We start from the raw sequence: 11491 nt of genomic DNA on the forward strand, positions 1-11491 counted from the left end.
GAGCTAGGTGATTGGTAGAGAGAAAGCAAACAGGCTAATTTAAAATATCGGTTGTGTAAGACCAGAGGGTATGAATCATTTTAATCACAAGCGGATAACATCCAGTGACTCCCCAACGGCCTTGACACATCTAAGCTAAGATTATCAATATAGCTTCTGTCAGCACATATATGGACTGGAGCAGACCTAGCCTACGTACAGTGTGGTCGTTTTTCCACTAAAGTAAGTTATTTCCAATGGTGTGACACAGAGTTTGTCACTTAGCAGCTCTCACATCAACACATTTATGGTGGCCTTTAGGTAGATAGACTACAGCAGACATGTAAATAGTAATTAGGACTTTCGAGGATAACTGAACACTTGACCTCAGTGAATCATCAGACGGATCAGGATCTTCCTATTCTGGGACTGGATTAAAATTGCCACACCAGACTCTTTGTTTTCATCTCATCTTCTCATGTTTTAGTAATGCATTAATTAATTTCACTAAGCCGCCTTTGTCCTTAAACCTGTTGAGTGTGAAACGAGAAGTTTCTCTACAAATGGATACTTGAGACCAACTACACTAAATTCTACTTCTTGCACCATTTTGTGGCTTTTATTAAATTCTACTACAAATTAAATTTGAATAATTTTTTTTTTATTGAACCCAAAGGGAAATTAAATGCTGTTGTAACTTATACAAATTAAGTTATTAAGTTAAGTATGTGGTTTCAAATTAAGTTAAAAAAAAAGTTGATACAAACCAACTTGTTTGAAAAGTGGGATAACGTATCAAGAAGGACAAATTAGCTAATTATTCTCTATAATTCTTATTGAAATAGTGTAAACGTGTAGAGTTAGTGCTTTAAAAGAGAGACCAAGTTTGTCAACCGTGGTTTCCAGACATTGCTGTTAAAAAACAAAAGTATTTACTTTAAATATATTTTAAACTAAATATAGTATAGAATATATTCCTGGAACCTATTTTAAGGATGTAGAGCCCACAAGGCTTACAGACAATGCTAAGATGTTTCTTTGTTTACTGTGATTGAGAAGGATATCCCTTCATGATTGCATGATTGATTTCGACAGGTCTTCATTTCTAATCCTTTACCATGTGACCCATAGCAGTCTGTGTCTCATCCTCACTTTCAGAAGGGATTTGCCACAACAACGAGGCTAATAACTGTACTGCTTGTATGGACCTTTTTTGCTTTGTATTGATTACTTTCATTTTTGCTGATTAACAAAAAGCTACAGAAACCATTTTGTTGATGTGAACTGGAATTTATAGATCTTGATTTCTAGAGAAGGAAGGCAGCAAAGCAGCTACAAATCTTAAACTGGTTATTTGTAATGTGAGAAATAATTTGAGTTTCGGGGGAGTTACAGAAAACCTTCCCGTCATGGGTCAGCGCCTGAGCGAAGACAACGACCCCGACAAGGAAATTGATGTGGCAGAGCTGCAGGAATGGTACAAGAAATTTGTCGTGGAGTGCCCAAGTGGAACACTATTCATGCACGAGTTCAAGAGTTTTTTTGGTGTCACCGACAACAAGGAGGCCGCAGATTACATCGAGAACATGTTTCGAGCCTTTGACAAGAATGGTGTAAGTACATTGGGCCTCAATTCTGATATTATTTGCTCTGAAAATAACTTTAAAATGTTGTGCACATGAAATGAATCAAATAATTTATGTGGTTGGATGACACTGCATGTGTTTAACAGCAATAACAGCAATTCAAGTGTAGTTGAAAAGCTCAAACAAACTCAAAAGTGGGTCGCACTTTAATTGTTACTCTGTATTCTTTAATTTTTTTCCTATTTTTTTTTAAATATGATTTTGTCACCTTAAATGTCTCCAGACATTCTGAATAAATGTATCTTGTTTGACATTTTGCATAGCAACAATGTTGCCTCTTTAGGATTTCATCTCTTTTTTTTTTTTACATTTGAACTCTCTCTGATTTCACAGGACAACACCATAGATTTTCTGGAATACGTAGCAGCTTTAAACTTAGTTCTTCGAGGCAAATTGGAACATAAACTTAAATGGACATTCAAAATGTACGACAAAGATGGGAGTGGATGCATTGACAAAACAGAACTTCTTGAAATTGTGGAGGTAATATTTCCATTAAATTACTTTCACATGTGCAGTAGTGTTCATTTCAATGTTTGCTTAAAAATAGATGTGCAAGAAGTCATGGTGACGTCCTTTCCTGTCACTTACAGTCTATTTATCGGCTAAAGAAAGCCTGCCACGGGGAGCTGGATGAAGAATGTAATCTGCTTACCCCAGACCAAGTGGTTGACCGGATATTTGAGCTGGTCGATGAAAATGGAGATGGTGAGAGTTTGTGTTTTTGGTGTCATTTAAAGCTGCGCTTGTGTTCATTGTTAACTGGATCAAAAAATGGAAAACTTATATTTTGCTGTCACACAGGTGAGCTCTCGCTGGATGAGTTTATTGATGGAGCACGCAGGGACAAGTGGGTGATGAAGATGCTGCAGATGGACGTGAACCCCGGTGACTGGATCAATGAGCGAAGACGCAGTGCTAACTTCTAAGACTGGAGATCACATTGACCTATTATGTGACCATGTTGATTTTGTACATACATGTATATAAAATGGCATTTTGGCATAAAAATATTATGCACAAAACCTAGATGTATCCATTGCTTTTGAAGGGATTATGTGTTTATAGCAGTTGCACAATCTGTGAAGCATTGGTGCAAATGAAGAACAGTGTAAATAATCGCTACCCATTTTATTATAGGTTTGTTTTACAGCCATAAAGCAGTAACTGTGTGTTCTATTGATTGTGTCACGAATTAAGCATAAAAGTTGTTCAATAAAAAAAGTTGAAAGTTGGCTTGTTGACTTGGGAAGTTATTTACTTTACATGAACTTCAGTAAAATATTGTGAATATTGTGATCTGGGCTGATAAACAGAAATGTTGCTAGAAAAAAAAAAAAAAGAAAAAAGTCAGTGTGAGTGACCTGGCAAATGCCCCAGCAAGAAGTGAGGATGTAGGAAGTCTGTGTTCTGATTAATCTCGCTGCAACTAATTAAGTCTTTGATTAGTTGTGTGAGGTGTGCCTGCTGTGGGTGTGTAATGCTTATTGCAATATTTGAACAATTAAAAATTTCCCATAAATCTTTATTTGCGGTGGGAGAACGGGGGATACTTTTAGGCACAATTATATGTTAGTATTACTCTTAATGAACCCTCTCCAGTCACAAAATCCAAGGCTGAGATTGAAAGCATACTCCGCCGTCACGGCCGCGCCGCTTTCTGCGCTGGTATTTAAATGGTGCGAATCGTTTCACTTTTTCAAAAACTCGTTTTTTCCTCTCGCGAGAGTCTAGATTGTGTTTCGTTTCTCCGCCTTGGTCCTGCTATGGAGCTCAGTATAAGCCAATTGTGTGTGTAGTTTTAAAACTCCGAACTGCTTTAAAGGTTTTGCTACTTAAACGAGACACTTTAAGTCTTGGAAGAAAATTATCAAACTAGTCTTAAGGTCGGAAGCACATGCGTATAGTCCTCCGTAGCGTTGCGTGTTTACTTAGGCACGGGTGTTCACGGGTTTTACTTCTGAATCCAGTCAACAAACAGGATCTAAACACAATGTCTTCAGTGTCTTCTAAAAGCCGAGCGCCATCATCCACTTATAAAATCCAGGTAATGATTTAAGTTGGACGATTTAGCAATCGTAAGTGCGTCAGAGCACATTGTTTCAGTTGTTGTTATTTAACTCTTGTTTAACGCCGCCCCCTCGTGGCTAGCTTTCAGAAGACAGCTGGACATTGAAGTATGTCACCGGCGACCTGTTTTCCTGCCCACGGGACGAATCCTTGGCCCACTGCATCAGTGAGGACATCCGCATGGGAGCAGGGATAGCAGTCACGTTCAGGAAGAGGTTCGGCGAAGTGTCGACGTTAAAGGAGCAGAGTGAGTCAGACTAGTAATTAATAAGCCTTTGTTTGGGGAAGAATTTCAGGAGAAAAAGTTTTATCCTTGTAAAGTTTATTCAAATGTCTGGTTCCAACATTGGGTACTAAATCATAATGTTTTGTATTTTTCTATGCATGTCCGAATAGAGAAGGTGCCAGGGCAGTGTGCTGTCCTGACACGTGATCGACGTTTCATCTATTATCTGGTAAACATACTGTGGTCAATTATTATAATGAAAGTTTTTATTGTTCAATCTCATAACTGCGTCTTTCCTATTATGTGCCTCAGATAACAAAGAAAAAAGCCAGCCAAAAACCCACATATGACAGCCTGAGAAGGAGTCTGGAAGACATGAAAACTCATTGCTTGCAGAATGGCGTCAAAAGGATATCAATACCTCGGTTTGTAGGAGCTACTGTGGAGAAATACTGTTTTTCTTTGTTTTATTTTACTCAATAATTTCCCTTAATTCTTCTTCTTTAGTGGGAATGATTAAACATCATGTTTGTCTCGTGTCTCCCCCTCAGAATTGGTTGTGGCCTGGACCGACTGCAGTGGTCAAAGGTGTCACAGATCCTGGAGCAGGTCTTTAAAGAGACGGATATCACCATAACTGTGTACAGTCTGCCCAAGAAAGCAGAGACCACAGTGATGAAGGAAAATATGCGATGATTCATGGTTTTTATAATTATTATTGGCAGGGTTCACTGTATGCATTTTTCTCCATTATTCCCGCAGCATGAAGTCAAGAGTTTTTCTAGTGGAAAAGCAGTTATGTAATCATTATATTGCAAATAAAATGCATTTTCTAACAAATCGGTTTCACTGCAAAGGGCTCATGCAAAGAAATGACACGGAGCTCTTCAGCAGCTCTGTTAATAGAAAATTCCAATTGGTAGTTTTCTGCTCTCTGATTACAGCAGGGCTCCCTCTTGTGTGAATTTAGGTTTTTATCACCAACTCAATATTTAACAGGAGAGGTGTTTAACACACCACTGTACTGGCTTTAGAACACACACCTCCAGTAGGGCTTTTTTGAAAGCATTTTGAAATTATACTGTTTGGAAAGCTCTTGATCCTAAAATAAGTGTCAGTTTGTCGCTAACAACTACACACAGCTTCTTTTATTCTATATGTTTTTCATCTGATGCTTTTATAACCTGCCTTGTTCCCCAGCTGTTAAGAATGAAACAATGGCTTACAGAATGTTTTCTTCAGTATGTTTTAAAATGTGGCAAATGAGTTATCTGAATAGCCAAACAAACCCAAAATGTAGCTTTTTTTTTTTTCTCGCTAAATTAGATGAGAGAATTTTGCTCGACTATCCAGAGTAATTCATATTTCCCTTTGATAAACGCATGAAGGGATGGCTTCAGTCTTTTTGCTGTTGCACAAACGACTCGGTAGTGAAGCGCGTCATCAATGACCTTGCTGCCACGTCAGTCAAAACACTTTTTATCTAACTTTGTTGTAAAATTGTAACCCAGTTTATAAGTAATGTAGATTTCTGTGCGTCAGAGCACCCAGAAATCCAACCATCGCCTTCACATTTATGTTCTAATAAATCTTTTATTTTAGCAGATCTACAAGTTTTTTTTTAATTTTTTTACATCTATGTTTTACTGTGAATTTACTATGACGATGTATAGAGCTCCAGTTGTGTCCGGTAATAGCAGTCCGACGTCATTAAGCACATCAAGCTCTATTTTTGTAGAAAATATATTTCTACATGGCAGTTTATTTACTACAATTTGTAACCGAGTGATGATGTGATGTAAATGGTGCCGATTCTGAGAACTGATTGGTGGCCAAGTCCAGTCCTCGAGAGCCACCATCCTGCAAGTTTTAGAAGTATCCTTACTCCAACAGACCGGGATCAGCTCTACAAAGGCCTGATAACGAGCCATTCATTTGATTCAGGTGTGTTGAAGCAGGGATGCATCTGAAAGTTGCAGGATGGTGGCTCTCGAGGACTGGACTTGGGTGTAATGATTTTTCCATTGTAGAGTTCAGTCAGTGAGGTCATTCATCTTGTGAACCAGCAGGTGGCCCTAATCTAAGAAAGAAGGCGGCCAGTGAACATGCTGGTTACACAGGATTCCCCTGAAAATTTGGATGAAACCGGTCGTTCCAGAAAAAAAAAGGTAATTGAAGAGGGGGTAACATATAAAGAAGCACAGACATTCAGGCGATGTGAATGCTACCAATCAATGACATGCAATCTGCATATTTCACTTATTTTTTTTAACTGATTTGAATAATAAATTTAACTTGATGCACTATATGATAAGTAGAATCAATTGGAATGCTTATATGATTGAATTTAAATGACTTTTTTTGTAAATTGCCTTATGTGTTGTGAATTAGCAGTTTATAAAGAAACTGAATTGAATTAAAAAAGGTTACAATTTGCCAAACTTACTGGAATGAAGAGAAATGACGCAATGAAAGCAAAATTGGTATTTTTGGGTCAAAATACTTAGAGGTCCTGTTGCCTCGTGCTGAAGAGGAAATCTTATAGAAGTACCTGCTGTAACATATCAAACCCCTATCATGGCCTGCCGACCAAGATGCCAGTTGGCAGGAGGCTTCTTGGTTCCAACCCAAGCAGATTTATATTATAGGCTGTTCAGTCCAATTCCTGGGTCTTGTTTGGTAACAAATCTTGGTAATTAATTTTTGTGGCAAAACTAAGAAATGCAAGGAAATTGTAGAATTTATTCCAATAACTTGTTACAGACACCAGAGGATGGTGTCTGTGAACAGGTAAAGGTCATCCTTTGAAATAATGTGAAGGTAATTCTCAGAAATCGTGGTCTTAACCAAATAGTGAGCAAAGTTTATATATAAAGCGATTTTCAAAGACATAAAAGTCACATTATGCTGCACAACATAAATCACAGATATAGAAAGTATAAAAACAAGAAATAAAATCTTGGTAAAAACATTGGAACAATAAGAGTTTTCAGGTTCATTTTAAAAATCTCCACAGTCAGCAAACCGTTTCACAGTTTTAGTTTACAGATTCACAGGAAAGCTAAATCTTCAAGAATTTTGTAGTTTCACAATAAATGTTTTTGTCAAAAAAAAAAAAGTAGGCATAACCATTGTATTTTACCTGCCTAACGTTCCTTTTGGACCACTGTTTGTAGCTTGATACCAAATTTGATCCTTTTTTTCCCTTTAGACTTAGATCTTTGGGATAGAACAGGGGATGCGAATCGTGACAGAGTGCAGCATCAGTGTTTGCAATAAGTTTTGCATCGTCTATGAATCAATGGCAGGAAACTGAGTCTTCATTGTGGTACTTTTGCCTCTGGCTGAAACGAGTCAAGCTAGGTGAAAAAAAAAGACAGCCTCCCTGCCGAGAACTGCTTTGAAGCTCATATTCCTCAGATAAAAGTGCTGCAGAAGACTCTCAACATAATACATGACACCTAACATTTTCTGTACAACATATAGAATAAACAAGAGAGCATATTCAGTTCAAAGCTTCTCCAGCTCTGCTGCAACAAGGAACAGGTCATCCCTGCCCACTATAATAACCGTACATCTTGTGTCCCTCTATAATTTCTGACTTGTTATATCAATACTATGTTTCAGGAAAATAAAAGCAACATTATTTCATCTTGAAGGTAGCATAAGTTTAACTGTATTCTGATTTTTTGTGATCCTTCAGCTTTAACCCAAATTAAAGCAAGCTTATGACTATGCCCTTAAAATCTACCTAGCTCAATTACCAAGAGTCTGACTTGTTAAAGGAGTGTTGATTTCATCCATAGACAAATTTTAAGTCATGTATATTTTCTCCTTCACATGAAAGAATATGCAATGGCAGACTTTTATAAAATATTATATGCTAAAAAAACATCTTCCACATTAAAAATGCTCTACATGTCTTGCATTTGAACCTTTAGTCCCACTCATCAGATTTCCTTTTGCTATTCTCTCATCTGCCATGATGGTGTTGGCTGAGCAGGCTCATCAAATATAACTTGTGGTGTGCTCATTGTGGCCCGTGCAGATGGTCGAGGTATTGTATGGTCCATTATTGATCTGCTCGGGTATTGTGCTTAAGTGCAGCTGGGACACAATAGACCAGATGTGAGTGGTTTCAAAAACAAAAAAAACAAAAAAAAAATAAAAAAGAGGAGGAGGAAGAAATCTGACACCACAAAATCAATCTCACTCATTTGCTGAGCAGGAAATCTTTCAGTGCATCATGAAATAAAAGTAGACTGAGGAGACATTTTATTTTATTATATTTTATTTTAGGGCACGCTGTTTTTAAGGTACCAGCTGAGGACATGTACGGGTGTTTGCAATAATCAGGAACCTTAGCAGCGGCAGCAGAGAGGCGGTCTGAACCGCCAGACCTCCCATTCTCCTTTGGGACGCTTTCAATAATTCATAAGGTGAATGCATTAACCACAGTGAGCTCTGTGGCTGGATGGCCCCTCTTTTTTTGCCCCCCCTCCTTCAAGTCAAAGACATCCTGGAAGGCTGTACTTCGGCATCACTGCAGCCATCCGTAGCTCTCCTCCTCCTCCTTCTTCCTCCTCCTCCCTTCCCATCCCCCCATTGCTGCCTGGCTGTCAGACTCACACTGCAGCAGAGCCACCTAGCTGCGCTGCAGTGAGTGCAGAGAAATCTGCTGCTTTCATCTGACCTGCTGTCACGCTGCTGCGACGGGCAGAACCAGCCAGTGCATCCAAACCCATCTCTCACCACACCTGAGTCCCCTCCTCGTCTTTGTTCCCCTGCCTGCCTGCTTGTCCCGCTGCAGCATAATAATCTGCCTCAAATGTTCTCTCCCCCCCCCACCTTCCATCACCACTGGCACACACCCCATCCCTTTTCTTCCTCCTCCTACTCCCACTTCCCTCTGTCCTCCATTCCCGTTGTATTCTTTGGTCGACGCGTAGGAAATTGCCGAGCTCAGCATTCTTCTCCACAGGCACTTAGGAAGGAGGGAAGGGAAAAAAAAACAAACAAAAAAAACAAAACAGGATGAGTTGGGCGGGAGGGTTTCTGCTGCACCACATTACTGGCTCCCTTCCAATTAAAAAAGAGAGCTTATGTTACTGAAAAGCCGTGTACCCAATCAGGAGGCAGCGCAGGGTAAAGATAGCTGGATAAAAGCGAGCGGGAGAGTGGGCAAGAGGACGAAAAAAAGGAAAAAAAAACTGCAGTGTGTGAGTGTGTGTAGTTTTCATCCCTCCCCCCCACACTGAGCAAATCTTCATCAAATTGTGGTACTTCAGTCTTGGGGTGCATTTGCAGGGTTGTGAGGGTTTATGTGGTGGAGTTGTCAGTGTAAAGGTGTGTGTTCTGGGCTCTGTCAGATTTGCATTTGGTCTGAAACTGGAAGTACGAGAAAGTAAGAGGAGACTCATTCTTTTTCTCTCTATCTCAAAGTGTCTCGGAGTCTGCGGAGAAAGGGAACATCTCATTGTCAGGGGGAACATCCTGCACAGAAGGTAAGCTGCTGCGGTTGCTTCTTAACCTGCAGTCTTTTCACTTTTTATGGGTCTGTAGTGGAGAGACACAGATGGCTTTTAAAAAAAAATGCTGATCTTGATCTTCAGTGATTAGTATTCTTTACAAAATGAGACATTTCTACTTACCTTTTTATCTATATTTTTTATTTGTTTTCATTGCAAAGACTTGAAGTGGAGTGAGACAGTGAGGCAGAGGGAAAGGGGAGGGAGAAGCTCAGTGCGGGACTCCCTGATGCTCCTGGGCAAGTTTTCTGTGCACACGGTTCTCTTGTGCTGCAGTATCCTGTTATATCCCCTTGTGAAGCTGCCTCAGCATCCAGCAACCAGCATCCAGGCTGGGCTGCACAAGGCAGCTTCCAGTTTTTGACAACATCGGCTTGTCTTGTCTTTTGTTTCGCATCCGGATCTTGAAACAAGCGAAGTTTCTCGGTGACATTTTGGATTCAGTTGGCCAGGAGGCTGCTGTAGCCCCTGTTAGTTTGGTGATGCGTGATCTCATCGCGGCTTCTCATGGGGCACTAACAGAAAACAGTGAGCTGGCTCAGGATTTGGTTGAGTCTGGTGACTAGTTTCTGTTCAGTTTGTCCAGTTAAGAGGAGGCGCTGCAGTCAGAGCTTGAAGCAAAAGTAGGTTACTTCATCGATCATTCAGCGCTTGCTGTGTGTAACAAAAAGAATGAAAACAGAGCTACAAACATTGTAATATTAATAAACTTTCAGTCAGTAGTTGGAACACAGAAAATATCTTATAAGGTAGAGCAAGAAGGACTCAAATAACAGAAGTAAAGTTGGCGTTTTTCGGATATTTGCTTCAGTCTTTTCTTTAAAATCTACAGCTGTTGTTCTCCACCTCCTTCTCTTCTATTCTGACCTTCATTAACTACAAATGGAGAGCTTGATGCTGTCCAGCAGTGGGCAGTGTGTTACCTCTGCCCATGCACAGTGGCCTGCTGCAGAAAAAGGGCCAAATAATAGACTTGTGTTTTCCTGTAAGCACACTGCAAAGCAACATTAGAAGTAGTAAAAGGTACAGCATGTGCTAATATATATATATATATATATATATATATATATATATATATATATATATATATATATATATATATATATATATATATATATATATATATATATATATATATATATATATATAAAGTTATCTTGCTCTTCTTAGGCATCTGGTCTTAGTTGTACCACAAAGCTGACCTGAATTTCTGATCCTTGTTGCAAGTTTTAAAAACATTTAAATTATTCAAGAAGATGGCAGAATGAAAGCAAATCCACTTCAGCACCATGGACAGCAGCTCCTCTTATCGCTGTTTAAACCCATTTAGTCGCACATCCAGAAGCATGTTTAATGCTGCCGAGAGCTTTGCGTGTCTTTTTCTGTCTTAGACAGAAAAACCCCCCAACACTTTTTATTATTAATGTCATTTTTTCATAAAGCACCTCCAACGAGAACCAGTTTTCTTTTTCAGAAACAGCCTTTCACTGATTCAGCTCAAAACCTGCTGTCCGTGTTGTACCTCATTATCTCACTGTGCTCCATGTGGGAGTGCCTTCACTGTGGTTTTGTTCTCGCTTCTTTGTCGCTGCAAACATCCAAATGGTTATGAGGCAAAACAGCAGCCCAGCAGAAACGGTAGCATTAAGTCCAAAGATGAGAACAAGAACTAAGAAAATTTGAGCCTCCAATACTGATTCAGCCAATTTCTCTTTAAGGAAATATTCTTCTCTGCCGCTTAATCCTTCCAGATTATAATTGGAGGGCTGTTGATTATCTCTGTCAGTCAACAGCCGAGAGGCAGGATTCAAGCCGGACAGTTCACCTGTCCATCACAGAAACACATAGGTCAAACAACAGGATCTGAGGGTAATTGAGAAGTGGGCATTGATGCTTTCTGACTCCGAGAGGAAGCTGGAAAACTCACGGATAAACATGGAGAGAATACAAACTCCATTCAGAAAGTTCTCTAACTGGGAGCTAAACCACAGACCTTGTTGCTAGAACTGTATAGACCCATTCAATAAATTAAAATATTTTTT

The 11491-nt window shown here is 39.4% G+C and overlaps 2 protein-coding genes across 2 annotated transcripts; both read left to right on the forward strand.

Annotated features, from left to right (window-relative positions):
- Nucleotides 1–1128: 1128 nt before the first annotated feature.
- guca1b (guanylate cyclase activator 1B) lies at nucleotides 1129–2860 on the forward strand. Its single transcript, XM_014987893.2, has 4 exons — nucleotides 1129–1592; nucleotides 1959–2108; nucleotides 2219–2333; nucleotides 2430–2860. The coding sequence occupies exons 1-4, from the start codon at nucleotides 1389–1391 to the stop codon at nucleotides 2552–2554; spliced, it is 594 nt and encodes a 197-aa protein (XP_014843379.1). The 5' UTR covers nucleotides 1129–1388; the 3' UTR covers nucleotides 2555–2860.
- Nucleotides 2861–3329: 469 nt separating this feature from the next.
- LOC106918284 (ADP-ribose glycohydrolase OARD1-like) lies at nucleotides 3330–5527 on the forward strand. The gene is made up of 5 exons (XM_014987894.2): nucleotides 3330–3672; nucleotides 3777–3942; nucleotides 4092–4150; nucleotides 4234–4346; nucleotides 4473–5527. Exons 1-5 carry the CDS (start codon nucleotides 3523–3525, stop codon nucleotides 4615–4617), a joined length of 633 nt encoding a protein of 210 aa, XP_014843380.1. The 5' UTR covers nucleotides 3330–3522; the 3' UTR covers nucleotides 4618–5527.
- The last annotated feature ends 5964 nt before the right edge of the window (nucleotides 5528–11491 follow it).

Source organism: Poecilia mexicana, unplaced genomic scaffold, assembly GCF_051168715.1.
Source record: "Poecilia mexicana isolate PSO_F unplaced genomic scaffold, ASM5116871v1 scaffold_7, whole genome shotgun sequence".
Classification (NCBI taxonomy): Eukaryota; Metazoa; Chordata; class Actinopteri; order Cyprinodontiformes; family Poeciliidae; genus Poecilia; species Poecilia mexicana.

Bases quoted from the DNA above. Each gene is read 5' to 3' on its own strand.
- LOC106918284 (XM_014987894.2), top strand. From the start codon at position 3,523: ATGCGTATAGTCCTCCGTAGCGTTGCGTGTTTACTTAGGCACGGGTGT. The intron at 3,673-3,776 runs GTAATGATTTAA...CCTCGTGGCTAG, and splicing joins CATCCACTTATAAAATCCAG to CTTTCAGAAGACAGCTGGAC. The intron at 4,347-4,472 runs GTTTGTAGGAGC...TCTCCCCCTCAG, and splicing joins AAAAGGATATCAATACCTCG to AATTGGTTGTGGCCTGGACC.
- guca1b (XM_014987893.2), top strand. From the start codon at position 1,389: ATGGGTCAGCGCCTGAGCGAAGACAACGACCCCGACAAGGAAATTGAT. The intron at 2,109-2,218 runs GTAATATTTCCA...TGTCACTTACAG, and splicing joins AACTTCTTGAAATTGTGGAG to TCTATTTATCGGCTAAAGAA. The intron at 2,334-2,429 runs GTGAGAGTTTGT...GCTGTCACACAG, and splicing joins GGTCGATGAAAATGGAGATG to GTGAGCTCTCGCTGGATGAG.